This window comes from Callospermophilus lateralis, chromosome 9 (genome assembly GCF_048772815.1).
Source record: "Callospermophilus lateralis isolate mCalLat2 chromosome 9, mCalLat2.hap1, whole genome shotgun sequence".
Classification (NCBI taxonomy): domain Eukaryota; kingdom Metazoa; phylum Chordata; class Mammalia; order Rodentia; family Sciuridae; genus Callospermophilus; species Callospermophilus lateralis.
In genome coordinates, this window is record NC_135313.1 from 57,068,718 (window position 1) to 57,087,760 (window position 19,043).

A 19,043-nucleotide genomic window follows, 5' to 3' on the forward strand; every position below is an offset into this window, starting at 1 on the left:
CAGTAGGTTTTAGAAAATTCACAATATTGTATCACCATTACCACTAATTCCAGAATATGTTTATCACCTCAAAAAGAAACTCATGCCCATTAACAAACAGTCCCTATTGCCTTCTCCATCTAGCCCCTGGCAACTAATAATCTACTTTCTATTTGAATTTGCCTATAAAGGCTATTTCATATAAATTGAATCATACTCTGAGTGGCATTTGTGTATGACTTCTTTTACTTAATATAATGCTTCATTGTTCATGTTGTAACATGTTGGTACTTCATTTCTTTTTATATCTAATATTCCATTGTATGGATAAATCACTTATTATTATCCTTTGTTTATAACCTACTGGGTATGAAGTAACCCAATTAAAAAATGGGAACCAGGTACAGTGGTGCACGCCCATAATCCCAGCAATTTGGAAGGCTAAAGCATGAAGATTTCAAGTTCAAACCCAGCCTCAGCAACTTATCGAGGCCCTGAGCAGCTCAGCAAGACTCTATCTCTAATAAAACATAAAAAAGGTCTAGGAATGTAGTTCAGTGGTTAAGCACCTCTGTGTTCAATCCCTGATTTAAAAAAAAAAAAAAAAAAAGCATAGAACTTGAATAGACACAAAAATCTCCACAAAAGCTATACAAACGGCTAACAAGCATATGACAAGATACTCAACATCACTAATCACTGGAGAAATGCAAATCAAAACCACAATGAAATATCATCTCACTCTCTTTATGTTGGCCACTATCAAAAAACTAGCAGATAACAAGTCCTGGTAAAGATTTGAAGAAATTGGAACCCTTGTGCATCACTGGTAAGAACGTAAAATGGCCTGGGCATTGTGGCACACACCTATAATCCCAGTGGCTCAAGAGTTAGGAAGATTGTGAGTTTAAAGCCAGCCTCAGTAAAAGTGAGGCGCTAAGCAACTCAGTGAGATCTTGTCCCTAAAAAAAAATATAAAATAGGGCTGGAGATGTGGTTCAGTGGTTGAGTCTCCTTGAGTTCAATCCCTGGTTACTCCTCCCCCCACGAAAAAAAAATGGTCCAGTTTAGTACCTCCTGAAAAGGCTAAACATAGAATTACTTTATGACCCAGCAATCCTACTTTCAAAAGAATTGGAAGTAGATTCTCAAAGAGATATTCGCTCACTCGTGTTTACTGCAATGTTGTTCATAATAGCTGAGAGGGAGAAGCAGTTCAGATGCCCATCCATAGATCAATGGATAAAGAAAATGTAGGACAGACAAACAAGAGAATGTATGTAGCCTTCAAGAAGAAGGAAATCCAGGAAAGTGAGTGGGTGTTGGCGTCTGTGCACAGAGGAGGTGTGGGCAGCTGCTTCCAACCCCCAAGACTAAGAGGATGCCAAGCAGAGTGGAGGGGAGCTGGCTGAACCAGGCTTTGAACTCCCACCATAGCCCAGAACACGCTATTGTGATTCCATCCAGTGGACATAAGAGTTGATGAGAACCAGTTGAGGAGCAAGAGGAAGCCGTGGCCAGCAGGAAAGCCAGGCCCAGACACTAGGCCCTAGCAAGGTGGATGGGCTTCTGTGGCAAGGGGGCCTGATTCGAGCCTTCCATGTAGCCTTGTGGAACTCAACACCAAAAATCAAGCTGTGAAGGAGCAAGCCCAAGGTGTGGTGCTAAAAGTACTGACAAACTTGTAAGAGCAGCGAAGTTGAGCAGGCTGTATAGTCTCTGTACAGAAATGGCATTGACTTGTTAATGAAGTACACTTATAAAGGGTTTGAGAAGCCCACAGAAATTAGCAGTGCAGCATTACTCCATTGGCACGGAAAGGTCTTAACTGTAGCAGGACTAGTCTCCATTATAAAAGTTCTTACAGCAGGAAAGACTGTTTAAAAAAAAAAAAATTCATTTTACCTTCAGAAGAATTTTGGATGCCCAGGCTGGTAAAGAAGGGACTGACAGTAGATCATCTTCTTAGGGACTCCCAACTAAGTTTTTCAAGACACATATCTACTGAAATGTATGATTTTTGAGTTGGAGGGAGAAATCATCTTACTGTTTCCTAAATCCTTTGCAAGATTTGAGAGTCTGCCTTTGTCTACAAAGTGATGCGGAACTGACATTTGACTGTCGACAGAGTGGCTGGCCAGTGTTGGTCAGATGTTCCTATGTGTGCTGCCTGTTTAAAACGGGGAGGGGTGTTCTTCTTCCTGGGACGATGTCTAGAGGCACTCCAAATGGTCTTTTTGTCGTAACTTGGTAGGCTTTCCAACAATAAAGCCTCTAACAAAACTAGCCTGTCAAGAGCCCCTAGTAATCGAATTTACCTTTTTACACAGGAGTTGGGAAAGCACCAAAATCTGCATGTGGTGTGTGCCCAGGCAAACTTCCTGGGATTCATGCTGCCAGACCTGAAGTCCTGAAAAGATTGTCTAAAATGAAAGAACGTCTTAGCAGGGCCTATGGTGGTTCCATGTGTGCTAAATGTGTTTGTGACAGGAACAAGTAGGCTTTCCTTAGAAGCATTCACTTCAGTATCAATTATATTCACATTGCTATGCAACAAATATCCAGAACTTTTTCATCTTGCAAATCTGAAATTCTATACCCATTGAACAAAATCCCTCTTTAACACTGGTACCCTCTATTCTATTTTCTGTGTCCATGAATTTGACTACTTCAGATACCTCACATAAGTGGAAACATATATTTCTTGCTATGTTGCCGAGAAGTCTTGATAAGGTTGGGGACACTGGCTTTAAACTCCTGCCTCGGCCTCCCAAGTTGCTGGAATTATAAGCATTGCCACTGGACCCCGCAAAAATTACTGTCTTAACACTGTACATTTACCAAGCATTTCTTTTTTGAGACCTTTAATGTTTTTATTTTGAGACAGGATCTCGCAAAGTTGCTGAGGCTGGCCTCAAACTTGTAATCCTCCTGCCTCTGCCACTCAAGTAGCTGGAATCACCAGCATGCATCACTTTGCCTGGCCTAGTAATTTCATATTGCATTTAGGATCATTAATATAGTTGGGAAATTTCCTTACAGGTTAACAGTGTTTTATAGTTATAACTTCATAACTCATGATAACTGTAATTGCACAATATTTCTATGTGTGATATTTAAGACCAGAATATAAAATTGCAAAGAACAGATACAGATTCAAAAGTAGTAAGACATCAGAGTGCAAAGTGTTGGAAGGGTTAAGTACAAACTCTCACGTCTAAAGGTCATAAATTTAGGTTTTTAAAATAAATTATTGGGGCTGGAGATGTGGCTCAAGCGGTGGCGCGCTCGCCTGGCATGCGTGCGGCCCGGGTTCGATCTTCAGCACCACATACAAACAAAGATGTTGTGTCCGCCAAATACTGGAAAATAAATATTAAAAAAAAAAAAAGTTCTCTCTCTATCTCCCTTTCTCCCTCTCTCTCACTCTCTCTTTAAAAAAATAAAATAAATAAAATAAATTATTGGATTCACAGGTTATCCACAAACTGTATTTTGAGAAACACTGGACTATAGTTTCAGAAATGTACTCTGTTTAGGGCCACTTAGTATCAATACAAAGCTTAACTTAGTAGCCATTATAAAGGGGTTGTGAAGCCAGAGATTCAGGGAGCATCTAAAAGTTTTACTTGCTTCTTTTGGTACATTCACAATGAACCTAGAGATAGTAGCGTGATGGTTCAGACTTGAATTGTAGTAATTCAAGCCACAGTTATAACTTAGAAATGAAAAAACCCTACATGGATTTTTGTTGATGTAGTCTCACAACAATTAGGTGTGCTCCCCCTGCCCCCCACTCCCGCCCCCCGTGGCTGCCCCCCATCCCCAGATTCTGTTGTGATTTTCACTTCACCATTTAGCTATTTAAAAAAAGAATTCCCTCAAGTGGTCAAGGAAACTAGTTTCTAAAGTTCGACTTTGGCAAAAGCTAGCTAGTTAAGGAAAGTAAGAATCATATGTGCTTCTGAATGTTCTTTTACTTAATTTTTTTAGACAAAATTTCAGATTAATTCATTGATCACCCAACATTTATCGAGCATCTACCTAAGATAGGCACTTTAATAGGAGGTGCTGGAGATTCTGTAGTCGACAAGAGATTTTTAAAAATGGGTCTATCAGGGCTGGGGTTAAAAAAAAAAAAAAAGGATCTATCAGTGCTGGCTAGAAAGAATAAACATTAAATATATAATGTAGTAAGTCCTGTGGAAAAAAAGAAGTTAACATAAGGGAATAGAGGGTGGCAGAAGATGGGAGGGGAAAGTATCATTTAAATAAATCTAAATGAAATACCTAAAGATTTTACCACTGTTTGATTTTAGCACTGTTTGATCTTCTTCTGATGGAATAGTGTATACTTCAGAAGAAGATCATTCAATCAGTGAATGAGTGGCTCAAAACAGCAGAACTCATATCTTCAGATGAAATCTTTTTCCCCCCCGGTATTGGGATTTGAACCCAGGGATGTTTTACCACTAAGCTACATCCCCAGTCATTTTATTTCAATTTTCCTTCATTCGTCATTGTTTTCTCCGCCCCTTTTCCTACTAGCACCTTGGAAAATCCCATAGAAAACTCAGAACAAGTTAAAGTATACTAATGTAGACCAATTTGCAGATGATTAAAATAACCAACTAGAGTCACTCTGCTAGTTACAGGTTGAGTATTTCTTACCCAAAATGCTTTGATCAGAAGTGTTTCAGGTTTCAGAGTTTTTTTAAATTTTGGAATATTTGCATAAACTTTACTAGTTGAGCATCTTTAATCCAAAATCTGAAGTGCTCTGAAATTGAAACTTTTCAAGCATCATGGCACTGAAAAGTTTTGGATTTCAGAGCACTTCAGATTTTCAAATTAAGGGTGCTAAACCTGAATTAGCTAGAGTTCTTCCTATCTTGTTTTCTATTCAGAACAGTTTGTTCATCCTCTGTGTGGTAGGAGGATTCTGTAGAGAGAGCAGGGAACAAAGACATAGTCCTAACCTCAAGAAGTTTTTTCTATAGTGGGAGAAGATTAAAAAAAAAAAAAATAGGCAATTTATAGTGCACAAAATAGGCAATGTGTAGGTTAATAGGCAATTTAAAGTAGTGATAATGCCTATGTGGGAGCTCAGAGAAAGCTCTAGAGACACTTGAATCTTAAAGAATAAATTGGGGGCTGGGGATGTGGCTCAAGGGGTAGCGCGCTCACCCGGAATGCGTGCGGCCCGAGTTCGATCCTCAGCACCACATACAAACAAAGATGTTGTGCCCGCCAATAACTAAAAAATAAATATTAAAATTCTCTCTCTCTACCTCTCTCTCTTTAAAAAAAAAAAAAAAAAGAATCAATTGAAATTAGAACTAAGAGAGGAAATCACATACTTAAATAAAGATAACCCTAAAGATACATCAGTACCAGGATGCTTTCAGCTATAAATAACAAGAAAAATCCTAATACATACTAAGACCCAGTAGTTGATCTCCTGGGGTGGTTAATTCAAAGTTCCTATGGTATCATCATGAACAAGGATTTTTTCTATATTTCCCCACTTCCATTCTTTTCATTACAAATGAGTTCTAGAGTTTCAGGGGAAAGATCTAAACAGTGTCCAGCAGAGATTCTCTTCTTTTTCTCTTGTTAAGAGCCAAATGAATCTTTTGAAACCTTGTTCCAAACCCCTTTACAGACTTCTCCTCATTCCCCATTGACTGCATTGATCAGAACACACACAAAAAACATGCTGCCTTATAATGACTGCAGAATGAATGAGATTTTTCAGATAGTGGTTCTGTGAGGTTCTTATAAAGATAGTGGTTCTGTGAGGTTCTTATAAATTCACCAAGTCCTCTCTGCTGGAATCATTACTTATATTCTGAATCTGGACTCCAAAGCTAACTTACTACAGATGTTTTTCTAGGTATTAGGACTTATTAGAATAAAAGAAACATAATTTTGTCTTCTAAAGTAAGAAGTGGGGTTGAGGTTGTGGCTCAGTGTTGAAGCACTTGCCTAGCATGTGTGAGGCACTGGGTTCGATCCTCAACACTACATAAAAAAATAAAATAAGTAAAAAAAGAAGAAACTATTGATAATCGTAATGTTGTCTAAAGTATTTTTTTTTAACTGTGTATTTGAAACTTCCTTAACATTGCAGGGGATTCAAACAAAGTATTTTCCTTCCTCCCTAAAATTCTAGTGACATTTTTCTCTTCTAGTTTTGGACATGGGAGACATAGCAGGAATTATTCTATCATTCTTGTTCTTCTGTATGTCAGTAGAATAGGTAGTCAGCATCTATCCACTTCATTATTAGTTGGTTTGCATAGTCATCTCAGACATTTTCATGCTTTCAGTTGATTTGCTTTTATTTTTAAAAGTCCATAATAGAATAAGTAGATTTGAAAGAGTTCTAATGTTCAAAAAAGGTACCCTAAATGCTATATAATTTTATACCATATACCTTGGCTTTAGTACTGAACGGGGCCATCTTTCATAGTGCTGGGGATTGTACCAGTGGTATAGGCAGTAACTATACCACTGAACTACACTTCCAACCCTGGACCGATTTTTTTATTTAATTTAATTTATTTATTTATTGCGGAGGCAGGTACCAGGGATTGAACTCAGGGGCACTCAACCACTGAGCATTTTTTATAAAAATTTCTTTGTAGATTGACACAGTAACTTTATTTTATTTATTTATTTGTATGTGATGCTGAGGATCAAATCTAGTGCCTCACACATGAGAGGTGATCGTTCTACCACTAAGCCACAAACCCACACACCCCGCCCTGACCCATATTTAAAGAATTTTCTAAAAATATAATCAGAATTTTAGTGGCTAGAGGTCATGGAAAGGCTAGAAGGGCATGAGATATAGAAAAGATGATACTAAAGTTCTTACCAAAGTATGCTAGAAATGCTATTTTAGTCAATACATTGGCATATGCCTGTAATCCCTCAACTTGGGACGCTGAGGCAAGAAGATCACAGGTTTGAGAGGCCAGCCTGGGCAAGTTAGTGAGACTCTATCTCAAAATAAAACATAAAAAGGACTGGGGATGTATCTCCAGTGGTAGAGCATCACTGGGATTAATCCAGAATACCAAGAAAAGAAGGTGCGGGAGGGTACTATTTCAGGGATATATTTTAAGTTGCAAGATTTGGTGGTTATGTGCAATATCAAATAGCACTGTTAAATTTGTTCTTTTCCCTTTGTTAAGGTAAATAGTTTTGTGATGCCTTTCTGAGTTTGATTATGTGTATGAATATGATATGTATACTCATGTTTGAATCAGAGTATAAAATTTGTCTCTTACTGTTAGTTGTGGTCAAAATGTTTGAAAGCTATTGTATTAAAACTCTATAAAATATTGATTTAACTCTTAACATTGAGAGATTTCAGTCAAGATAGTAGACTAAAACAATACAGGAAGCTCCCCTCTTTTTCCTAATGTATAGAAACACTAGATGAAATAACCAAAAAAGGGTCATATTGATGGTGGTGTGATCGTTTTAGACCACATAACAAGACTTGAAAACAGAATAGGGACTTCTTAGGGTGCCAAAATAGAAGGAATCTCAGTGACACTGGAGAATGAAATTGACAGTGCATGGCCCTCACCCAAAACTGGGATGATGTGTAAATTCACCCAAACCCTGGGTCTCTCTATATGCCTTTCTCTAAAAAAGGCAAAACTATCCCATAGATAGATCTCAACCCAGGGACCACCAGTCTCCTTTGGAACATAACTGCTCCTGCCAGAATGATACCCACTATATGCATGTGCACTCGTACAAGCCAGTGTTCCCAGAGGTCATTAGCAGATGACAGATGAAGGAGTGAGGGAGTTATACCCGTGAAACTAAATTAAAAAGCAACCTGAGAGCTTGGGGATAAAGCTCAATTGGTAGAGTGCTTCCCTCACACGCACAAAAGCCCTGTGTTCAATCCCCAGCATCAAAAAAAAAAAGAAAGAAAGAAAGAAAAAGAACCCGAAAGGAAGTTTTAAATTATGTTGGAAAGACAAAGAATTTATTAAACAAGTAAATATAGACCAAAAAGTGCAAATAGATTTGAAAGGAAAATAAATAAAATTTTCAGTGATAAAATTGGTATCTAGGGCTGGGAATGTAGCTTGTTGGCAGACTGCTTGCCTAGCACATGAGACCCTGAGTTGATCCCCAATGCCATAAAATTTTTTTAATTGGAAAAAAAAATAGTAGGAAAAGAAATATAAACAATGTAAAATAACCCTAGCTAAATCAAATTTTGGGATCCAAAATTTCAAGACTGGCTAAGAAGGTTGGATTGTAAAACTAAAGGTAAATTTTGGACTTTTTTTTTTTTAATTTAATGCTGAAGATCTTAAGAGTTCACAACCTGCCAAAGTATATCTCAGAGTATCATCATCTTTTTTAGTTTTTAAACTAGTTGTCCCTGCTTTGTCCTTTTGCTGCACTGCCAGGGAGAAAAATATAATAATGGCAGTTCTTCTCTATTTCTTACTCATAAGACTTTGAGGAAACCAAATGTAGTTTTGACCCTTATTGAGAAGGATGAATTCCCTTACAATATCTGTTTGTATAAATTTGCAAAATGAATACTACATAAGTATTTTATAAGTTTAACTCTTTGGGAGTATACTTTCTTTACTATTCCTTCTCTTCCTCTCCCTTCATATAATTTGAAATTTGTGTGAATATCATCATTATTGCTCACTAGCAATTCAGTGGCTTTCTTTAGACATTTCCTAAAATTTGTATGTGGAAATTATTATTCAGTTGCTTTGATGGAATGTGCTTAGAATTGATTTTCCAGTGCTGGTAACTGAGCTCAACTTTAATTTTCTATATCCTTCATGTGCTAGTAGCATACATTTTTGAGATGACTAGCCATAGTTTGGGATTTGGTTTATAGCAAGAGAATAGACATTTTTCTGCAAAAGATACTGGTTCTCATGGGGTTCAAACTTGTGATCTTGGCCTCATTATCACACTTTTGTAACCATCAGACCCAGTAGACATAGCATTTATATTTTCATCTATAATCTTGAAATTGAATCTCATTTTTCAATTACCCAAGGCTTATTTCAAATATGTAATTAAAAACCACTTTGGGACATTTCTCACTTTTGTTTGATAGTGAAAGTCACAAAAGTAAAGCGTACAGCCAAAGAACCTAACTCACTTTTCATCTTCCCTGTGTTTTCTGTGACAGTGAAAGTCACAGAAGTGAAGCTTGCAGGCAAAGAGCCCAACTCACTCTGCGAAGAGTGCTACGGTACCATTTTCTTTTAGTGAGGCGATAGCAGGTCTGATGTCAGTCACTTTAGAGACCTTTAGACCTCAGTGCTCATTTACTGCTAAAATGTACCCGCTCTGCTTCTGCATTATGAAGATCATCTGTCAACACTTTGAGATATTCTCCTTTGTTATTAAGCTTGTGATGCTCTACACTGTCAGGTTTTTTTGCCAATTATAGTTAAGGTACAATGGTGTATTCACCAGATCAAAGTCTTACATTGGCGGTAGAGGAATGATTTGTAAGTCTTTATTCATCTGAATTGTACAATAGAACACCTGAGGAATGCAAATAATCCCTCTGAGGTCTCTGCAGGAAAGGCTGTTAAAATGACAGGGTAGAACTATTGTTATTCTGAATTGATGTTTTAGCCAAAGTAATTATTTCTTATCTTGTTTCATAACAGTTCTAGTTTTATTAGTTATGTTGACCGTATGTGTGAAACAAAACGTGTGTGACATTTTTATTTTATCTTTATACCTGGGCTTGTTTTATTTCACTTCGTTGAATCAGTTTATGATCTGCTTTTTTAAATTAGGTATTTCATTCTAACTTATAATAAAAGTGCATTCCTAAACCATTGATAACATTTTAATATAGAGTTTTGTTTGAAAGTAGTAAGTCTCTCAACTTAGAATGCAGTGAAGTCGTTTTAGACAGAAGTACCAATTTAAATTTTCCCCTTTTCTCTTTTATTCTTTCCTTCATAATTTTGGGTTAGAAAATATCTGGTTTGACTCTCATTTTTAAGGCTACATACTTTATTCCAAAGTAAGTCTTAGGGATTAATCTATTTTTTTAAGGTATGAACAAAAAGAAACAAGTTATGAAGATATTTTTAAAAATCTAATAATGTTAAATAGTTACTGTTGTATAACAAATATGTAAAAACTTTTATGAATTTTTTCATTTCTTTTCCTATTTTAAGTCCTGTCCAGTGCGCCATATTCTTAATTTTCTAATAACTATGATCCCCTGCCATTTTCTCTGATAGTTGAGTTTTGATAGATTTGTGCTTTAGATCTTGTTTTTCTTTTCCCCTAAAGTGGCATTTACATTGATCATTTAGGATTTATGCATATTATTTTGCTGAAATAGCTATTAAAAGCTTGGTCTAAATATAGGCTGTGGGTAGGATTATGTAAGGCTATGGCATACATTAAAATTTTTAATATAAATGTCAACTGAATTTAGTCAGATATGTATGAAACACAGTTCCAGAAGCACAAGATTATACACTGTTATTATCTGAGAATGAAAATAATAGTATTTGTTTACTATTCATAGGGCATTTTTCTAAGTTCTTTGTAATATATGTAATATTATTATCTCCATTTCTACAAATGAGGAAACTGAGACTTAAAAAAAAAGGCTCAGTAAAATCTGCTCAGGAATAAAATCTAGAAGTGAAACCTTTTGGTTATTATCACATTTATTTCATTTATGTACTAATTACTGCTTTACCAAAATACTCCATACTTTGAAAGGGAAAAAAAAAAACCTACTTAATAATGCCTTTTCAGGTAACAACTAGTATCAATTTCCTACTGATTTGGCTTTCCAAAACCTTAGTGATTAAAGGAATTTATTTCCTATGCAATTCTATTATTCATGATTCTACAAAAGTCTGGTTCATAAGAACAGTTTGTACCTGATTGACTATATTAGTAAATCTGTATTTCTGTGCTTTTTATTTGTTTTGGTTTTGTTTTTCTGTAGTTAAAACAAAACAACAACAAAAACAAAAACAGTAAGTTCAAAACCAGTGAGTTCTTTTAGTTCAACAATGAACTAAACCAGGGCTAGAGGGTATAGCTCAGTGGTAGAGCTCTTGCCTGGCATGTACAGGGACCTGGGTTCAACCCCCAGTAAGGCAGTTGGGGAATGAACTAAACCAGGCATATAAATATCTCGATGGAACAAATTATTTGTCAAAGATTCTTCAGAATTATCTGGCATTCTTAGGTGTGATCCTTATACAAATCGAACTTCATATTCTCTTTTTAAAAATTGACTTTGTAAAGAAAACAAAGTATAACATTGAGGCTTTATTCAAGGATATGATGTTAAGGCTGAATAAATTTAGTGTAACTTTAAAAAGTTTAAAAATATTTGTAAAACAGCTCCTACAGATAATGTGCTAAAGTAAAACTATATTACAGTAAAATATCATGGCATACACCTGAAGCAATTGCTGCCTGTTAATGCCTTGACCTTGGAAAGCTATACACAAAAAGATGGCATCATAAAACCGTGCAATTCTTATGAATATGTATGTGCTACTTGATAATAATGAATGTGGTACAGTCATGCATGCACTACAAGATAATGTTGTGCCCTTTTTTGTCTACAGGTTGATAAAAATTAAAGAGTGGGTGGACAAGTATGACCCAGGTGCCTTGGTCATTCCTTTTAGTGGGGCCTTGGAACTCAAGTTGCAAGAATTGAGTGCTGAGGAGAGACAGAAGTATCTGGAAGCGAACATGACACAAAGGTTAATTAGCATTCATTTTCCCTACACTTTATTATCAACTATTTCCTTGCAGTAATTTAATTGCTTGCGCTGATAGAATAATAAATGACAGAGTAATTACCATTATAAAGAGGGAATCTTCTCCTTTCTTTACCATGAGACAGAGTGAAAAGATTTATTTTAAATTAAGTTTTTAACTGTCATCTGTCATCTCCGTACAGTGTTTTAATTATAACATAGGTATTAGTTATGTATATTTTTGAGGAGGGATGATCGCCAAAACTCTTTCGTCATGTTCGGTGGGGGAGGGGAAAGAGTGAATCAGTTGCCATATTTTTTTATGAGTAACAGTAATATATTGTTAGACTATTGGATTTCAATCAAATAATTTTGCTTTCATGCCAAGCCCTAGAAAAAATTAATATTAGATGAAAATAGTCATAGGTTGGGGTTAAACTAATTTTTCTTTTTTTCTAATAGTAAATAATATAAAATGACATCTTGAAGCTAATACAATTAAAACCAATTTTACAAAGAACATTTTTAGAAATAGTCACTTGCTTTCTGACCTCTTCAAGTATGTTATGAAAGATGAATGGTCATTTGCTAATATCTTTAACATTATCTGCTTGAAATGAATAATTTTAGCTTCATTCTGATCTGTGGCACAGTCAACTTATGTGTTGAGTGAATTTGTTTCATTTTATTTCAGTGCTTTGCCAAAGATCATTAAGGCTGGGTTTGCAGCACTCCAGTTAGAATACTTTTTCACTGCAGGCCCAGATGAAGTGCGTGCATGGACCATCAGGGTAAGATTCATACTTATTCATCAGCTATATCCAGTTCCACACTATTGAATTCAGATTGATATCACTGACTTTGAAGTTTGTCATGGTGGCGGTTAGCTAGTCATTACAGATGAGGTTTTTGTCCAGGATAACTTTAATTATTTGTGAGCTGCTGAACAGTGAAAGTGGAGCGGCATTGATTGAGGCAGGTAACAATTGATTCTGCCTATTACATAGTCTGAATTTCTTCATCCTGTAGAATCTGTCTACCCTCCTCCTGTGGTCAGAGATAAGACGAACCAGTATTGTGCTTGCTTAATCTGTGTGACTGGGTTTGTCTGCAGTGAAATTGATGTTGCTTTTCATTTTGTATTCGCTAAGTTTGTTTGGGTTGCGGGTGGTTCTTTCCTCCTTTGCTTTGCTCGGATTACATTTTCAGCAATAAAAGCAATATGACATCATTATGCTCTTCATAGATACACAGTTGGGCTCAAAAAAGCTAAATTCAGTGTACAATAATTCGTGCCTTTTTTATTTGAATTCATGAAAGTGATATTTATTTTCAGTGTTATATGTTCAATCTTCTTTAAAAATGTGATATGTATTTTAAATATTGATGTCTACGGAATATGAACAGAGAGGATGACTAATTTATTCCCAGAGGACAACAGAAACTGAACTGTAATGGTTTGCTTTTAGATGTAAATATATTATAATATAGTAGTTACTATTGAAAAATATTATGAAATACATAAAGTTCCAAATAATGTGTTACAGAATATAAAAATAATGCGAGAACTTTTAGACTTAGTGTCTTTGTTGTGCTTTTTAAAATATCTGCTTCATAATAAATTTTAGTGCTGATTTCTGTTTTCAGTTGACTACTATAATTTATTGTTACATTTGTTTTGATTTAATATGCATAGAAATATGGAAGCAGTTCAACATAATGTTAAATACCTTGTGTGAATATGAGATTCACTTTTCTTTAATCTCCTTTCCCCTTTGGAGGGAAAAAAAATGTTTGATTGACTTCTAACCAACGTCCTTTTATGTAGACTTTAAAAATAGTGTCAAAGCAAATATGAGTTGGTAAACAAATTGCTAGTGTTTATTTTTATTATATATTTTAAAGATATATTTTAAAACTTCAACTTAAGTATGTAAATCAGGAAAAAGAGCATGCTCTGGGCTTAAAAATGTGAAAGCTGGTTTATCTTAAGACTGATTGTAAGTATCCATGATTTAATGTGCTAAGATATTTAGTCAGGTAAGCATCAGTGAGTACCCATATTAACCCAATACATCTTTTATTGTAAAAACTGTGCTTTATAGTGTCAGACTCCTTATCACTTTAACATGCTTTATTAAGCAGACTTTCGGTCACCATTATTTCTCAGATTTCTTTCTATGGTTGTGTGTGTCTGGAATGTATGCTCTTGTAATTTAACATATGGGGGTAATTATAAAACATTTCTCTTCCTATCTTAACTTGAATTTCCTTCATATTGGTTAGAGGCAGGGTGTATTATCCAAAATGTTAAAAAGTCTTATTAAAATTTCTTGAGAATTTTGAAATTATCTGCTGAATGTAGGTTACTGATTTGTTGGAAATGCCTTAAAAATGTCCCTTTGTATATTGATTTTTATATATGTTCTTTAGATGAGCTGAAATTTTGAGAGTGTTTTATCTTTTTTAATACCTTTGATAATTCAGCTTGAAAGTTCCTTAAAAATCTTTATTTTTTTCCACTGTGAAGAATAGAAAATCGAAATGAAACCTACACCAAAACCAGACCACTGCATCTAAATCAATAAAACCATAGACGGCTGTTAGGAAAAACAAAGCTACACTTCTTTAATATCTCCTGATCTATCTGTGCTATATCTGCTGCACAGATAGTGTCCAGTGTTGAAATGTACTAATTGTATACCTGACATCCTAACTGGTATTAAACTAAGTTTTAGTTGCACCAATTGAAGATCAGAAAAAAGAAATTCTAACACTCGGTCATCTTTAATGCAATTAGTTTTCTCTGGTCTTTCGTTTCAAAGAAAGGGACGAAGGCTCCTCAAGCTGCAGGAAAGATTCACACAGATTTTGAAAAGGGATTCATTATGGCTGAAGTAATGAAATACGAAGATTTTAAAGAGGAAGGGTCTGAAAATGCAGTCAAGGTAAAGAACAATTTTTTAATTTTCATGTTTCACTATTTTTTCACTAATATGATGCTATCCATGATAAGCCTGATAAGAATGAATGATAGTTATCACTAAACAGTGTAATCTAAAATAAGCTTATCAGAATTTAGTATTACTTACCAACTGATTCAGGAGTTTCAAATGTTCACATGCTTTTAGATAATTTTTAAAGATTGTGAATTGTTGTCAGTAGTTGTGTAAGGTTTTTTTCCTTAACTAAAAATTAAAATGAACTATTTTAATTCATTTGTAAATAATTTTAAAGAATTTTTTCACTGCTAACCAGTGGAAAATTATAATATGAATATCTGAAATACAAGTCTCATGATTAATTCAAATCAAGAGATAGACACTTAGCTAAATAAAATCTGTTATTGCTAAAACTTTATGGTTTACTTTTTTGTTGTCATTTCAGGATATTTGAGAATTTGAGTTGCTTTCTCAACACTAGAGGGCAGGTCCAAAATTGTGCTTTATTCTAACTAATAAACATGATTTGATTTTCATGCACTAATAATGAAGCAGTGTTATAGATGAGTCATAAATGATTTTTTAAATATAAATTCTGTTGCAAAATTTTTATTTTTGCTTTTTGTTTTTCTCTATTTTCTTATTAGATTTTACTTAGAGAAATCTAGTAATCTCCAGTGAATGGATAGGTCAGCTGATTAAACTTGAAATTCTAGGAAGGCTTCTTTATCTTTAATTTAATTTAATATTTAAAGACGACCATAGAAAATGTTATAGAATTTAAGGAGAACTGTTTATGTTTGCTATTTTATAATTTGAAAGGCATACAAAAAAGTTTATTTCAAATTTGATTTATTCTCACTGGTATCATTGGAGTGATCATATTGGACAGCAGGACTTTAATAGAACTGCTGGAACCCCAGGAGGTGGGGGTGGATATCTTGATATAATTGGTTTACTGTTGAATGAGAGCCATTTTGCTTTTTAAAATGAGCAGAAGTAGTTCCAGTTTACAACTAAGCAAAGTCATTAATTTTCCAGTGGTGTCATGTATATTGATAGAGATAGGTATGCAAATATTGAGATTGAACTTTGTCAGGAATACTAATTAGACTTCAGGAGGAAAAATCTCAAATTATTTGTCAACGTGGTACATAATATTGGCATATGTATATTTTCATGGAGTAAAGGTTATTTTCTATTACTAGAATTCAGAGATAAGATACTTCTTTTTAAAATTCTTACATGATAAGTCTATCTTACCAATCTTGGTGAAGTCTGGGTTATAATAAACTTGAAAACAGCATGAATTGTGAATACTTTAACAATTCAGAGAAAAACATTTTCTGCTTATAAGAATATTTAACACCAACTGAGGCTTTATATTATAAATGGAAATGGTTGACCTCTGACTTTTCAACCTAGAATATTTTATGTGGTTTTAATGTCTAAAACTAACACTTAAATTTTTGAACTCTGAGTAAAATGAAGCATTTATAAATTACCTTATGTTCCCTTATTTAACAGCTGTTTACTTGCATATCATAAGTAGGTTTTAGGTTTGAGAGCAGAATTATATATATGTGTGTATATGTATATGTATTTCTAACACCAGTGCAGCATAACTAATTTAATGCCAGTGCTGTGAACTATATACTGAATAGCTCTGTGTGGGCTTTGTAGTCTACAGGGATATCACATTATTAGCAATCATATCTGCTTAGGCAAAGCTGGCTTCTACAGATGGCTGCTTTCAAGTGCAAATGAACTGGTTAGACGTGTCTTGTTTAATACATACTCAAGATTCACAAATGGGTATTGATTTTTTTTTTCAACCAGTGTTTCTGATAGCAGTGGAAATGGATTAAATGGTCTCTGGAGAATTTAAAGGAACACTGTCACTATTAATAGTAAACTTGAGTGGTAACAAAGTATATAAACTTACACTAATATATCATGTCAATATGTATTTGATTTAGATTGTCTATACAGTTTTGTAACAGTAGGCTTAAGAGTCTAGAAATAGGAGCATATGGTCTTCAGTACATCACATGTCTTTACAAAAATCATGTGAATATTTATTTATTTATGCCTTGTAGAATGGTAGGGTACATTCTCTTTTTTAAAATAAGCTTTTATTTTAATAGCATATTCTGTTAGTAGGTGGTTTTCTATATAGTCTAGATAATTGAAAAGATGTTCATGAGGGCTCTTAAATTTGGTTTGTTGATTTTAACCTTGGAAGTATGATCTTTGTTAGTGTTTTTGCTACTTATTAGTATAATTTCACTTGACTTTTGAACATTCTTATTGATACCTTCAATGATAAGAACATATCTTATTGAACAAAGATTTCATGTTCTTAATATAAAAGAAGGAAAACATTTTTGAGATTTTTTTTTTTCCAAAAGATCCTTGAGTTCTCATTGTTGAGTAGTCTGGGGCAGGATCACATGAGACCATATCAGTGGTGTGCAGTGTTAAGTGCGGGTACTAGAGAGCCTATTGTGCTTAGGGTTAAATGTATGTGCTGTGCCACAGGGTGAACTTGGTTTTCTGAAACTGCCACTTGTTTGTATTAGTTATGGCAGATTGTGTGTCTGGGTCTGCATACCAGCAGGTGGAATCAGTTGCTTTGCTGACTAATTTAGAAATGGAAAAAAAGTATCTGTCTTTGGGATTCCAACCTGTTAGAGTCTGCTTGTAAATAGAACCATTATTCAGTAACTTCTTCAATGATGAATTATAGTATGCATCACTATGAATAGTCATTATCAAGACTAAAAAAAAATTACAAGGAAGTAGTTCAAAATCTGTGCAATACAATTAATTATACTTTCTCATATAGCAACTACCTTTTTGGCATCACCATTGTCACCAAAGAATTTCTTTAAGAAAGTAAAATGGCTTTAACTAGTTATATAGTCTTTTTTCTGCCTCGTTTGATCTGTTTTGTTACAGCAACTTGCTGGATGTTTGCAGACACATCAGAAATGTACCATAAACAGCATGTAATGAAACTTAATGATATTGGTATAATTACATTTATGTACCAACAGTTTAGTGAAGAATACATTATGATTATGTATATATGGAAAATCTAGTTCTGCCCAAGTCAGAAATACTTTGCTTCTCTCCAAGTCTAGTCTTCAACTTGTATGCCTTCTGTATTTATTTTTTTACTTTCCTTTTTCTGTTTTTTAATTATTACACAAGTAGTATATCTTTGCATCTGCTCTTACCATTTGCTGTATGTATTTGGTTGTCAAATAATAATCCATTTCTCCTGTATTTCCTGTTTGCAGGCTGCTGGAAAGTACAGACAACAAGGCAGAAATTATATTGTTGAAGATGGAGATATTATCTTCTTCAAATTTAATACACCACAGCAACCGAAAAAGAAATAAATTTTAGCTATTGCTCAGATAAACACAAATTCCAAAAGACATAGTTTTGTTTTTTTTTTTTTTTTTTTAATTTCTGAAAACTAAAGAGATAAATAAAGTTGGGGGGATGGGAATCTTCTACAAACAAATTATTTTTATTTGTTTTAAAATTATAAAATACTGTGTACCTCCAATGAAATGCAAGTTACTAAATGTGAACAGCTTTCCTTTTCACGTGATTAAGACCCTACTCCAAATTGTAGAAGCTTTTCAGGAACCATATTACTCTCATGATACTTCATTAATCTCCATCATGTATGCCAAGCCTGACACATTTGACAGTGAGGACAATGTGGCTTGCTCCTTTTTGAATCTACAGATAATGCATGTTTTACAGTACTCCAGATGTCTACACTCAATAAAACATTTGACAAAACCAGCCTTGGTGTGTTTGGGGATGTCTGTATTGACTGACTGTGGTGTGCTAAATGCGATACGGCACCTGGTGGCTGCTGATTACAGAATTTTAAGGCGTGTGTACGACACAGTAACTGGCAGTGTGGGGCAGCTGCAATTGTATCTTAAAAGTGAGTCTTTCATGGGAATCAGAAGAATAGTATACCAGGGATTTGTCTCAAAAAAGTTAATTAATTTGTAGATGGACATTTATTGAAAGATGATAGGAATATTATTACAAAGTCTATAACAGTTGACTCTAACCAGAAGAAAAAAAAAATCTGTTTCAAAAATTAAGGAATTTTGTTTGTTATTATTGTTCTGACCATATTAAAGGGTGTCTTTGTTTTTAATCTTTTCTATGAAATTATTAAATTGTGAAAACTGGCCCATTCATTTCTGGTGGGTTAGACTTTTGTTTCAATACAGCAATGTATACAAAAGTTTATACACTGGTTGTGAAACTGCTAAAAGATTAGACTTTTATCATTTTAAAATGTCATACT

General features: G+C 34.4%; 1 protein-coding gene and 1 pseudogene across 3 annotated transcripts in view; both read left to right on the forward strand.

Annotated features, from left to right (window-relative positions):
- Ola1 (Obg like ATPase 1) overlaps positions 1–18,512 on the forward strand; it is a 148,422-nt gene extending 129,910 nt beyond the window's left edge. For 2 of the 3 annotated variants that reach the window (XM_076865797.2, XM_076865798.2), the window contains 4 exons: positions 11,616–11,756; positions 12,448–12,544; positions 14,579–14,701; positions 18,001–18,512. In XM_076865797.2, coding sequence (XP_076721912.1) covers positions 11,616–11,756; positions 12,448–12,544; positions 14,579–14,701; positions 18,001–18,102 — 463 coding nt within the window. In that variant the 3' untranslated portion in view covers positions 18,103–18,512. Of the gene's footprint in view, positions 1–11,615; positions 11,757–12,447; positions 12,545–14,553; positions 14,702–18,000 lie in introns of all 3 variants that reach the window. The other variant, XR_013092305.2, reaches the window with a different exon arrangement.
- On the forward strand, positions 1,218–1,863 carry LOC143407189 (actin-related protein 2/3 complex subunit 5-like protein; annotated as a pseudogene).
- Positions 18,513–19,043: the final 531 nt, after the last annotated feature.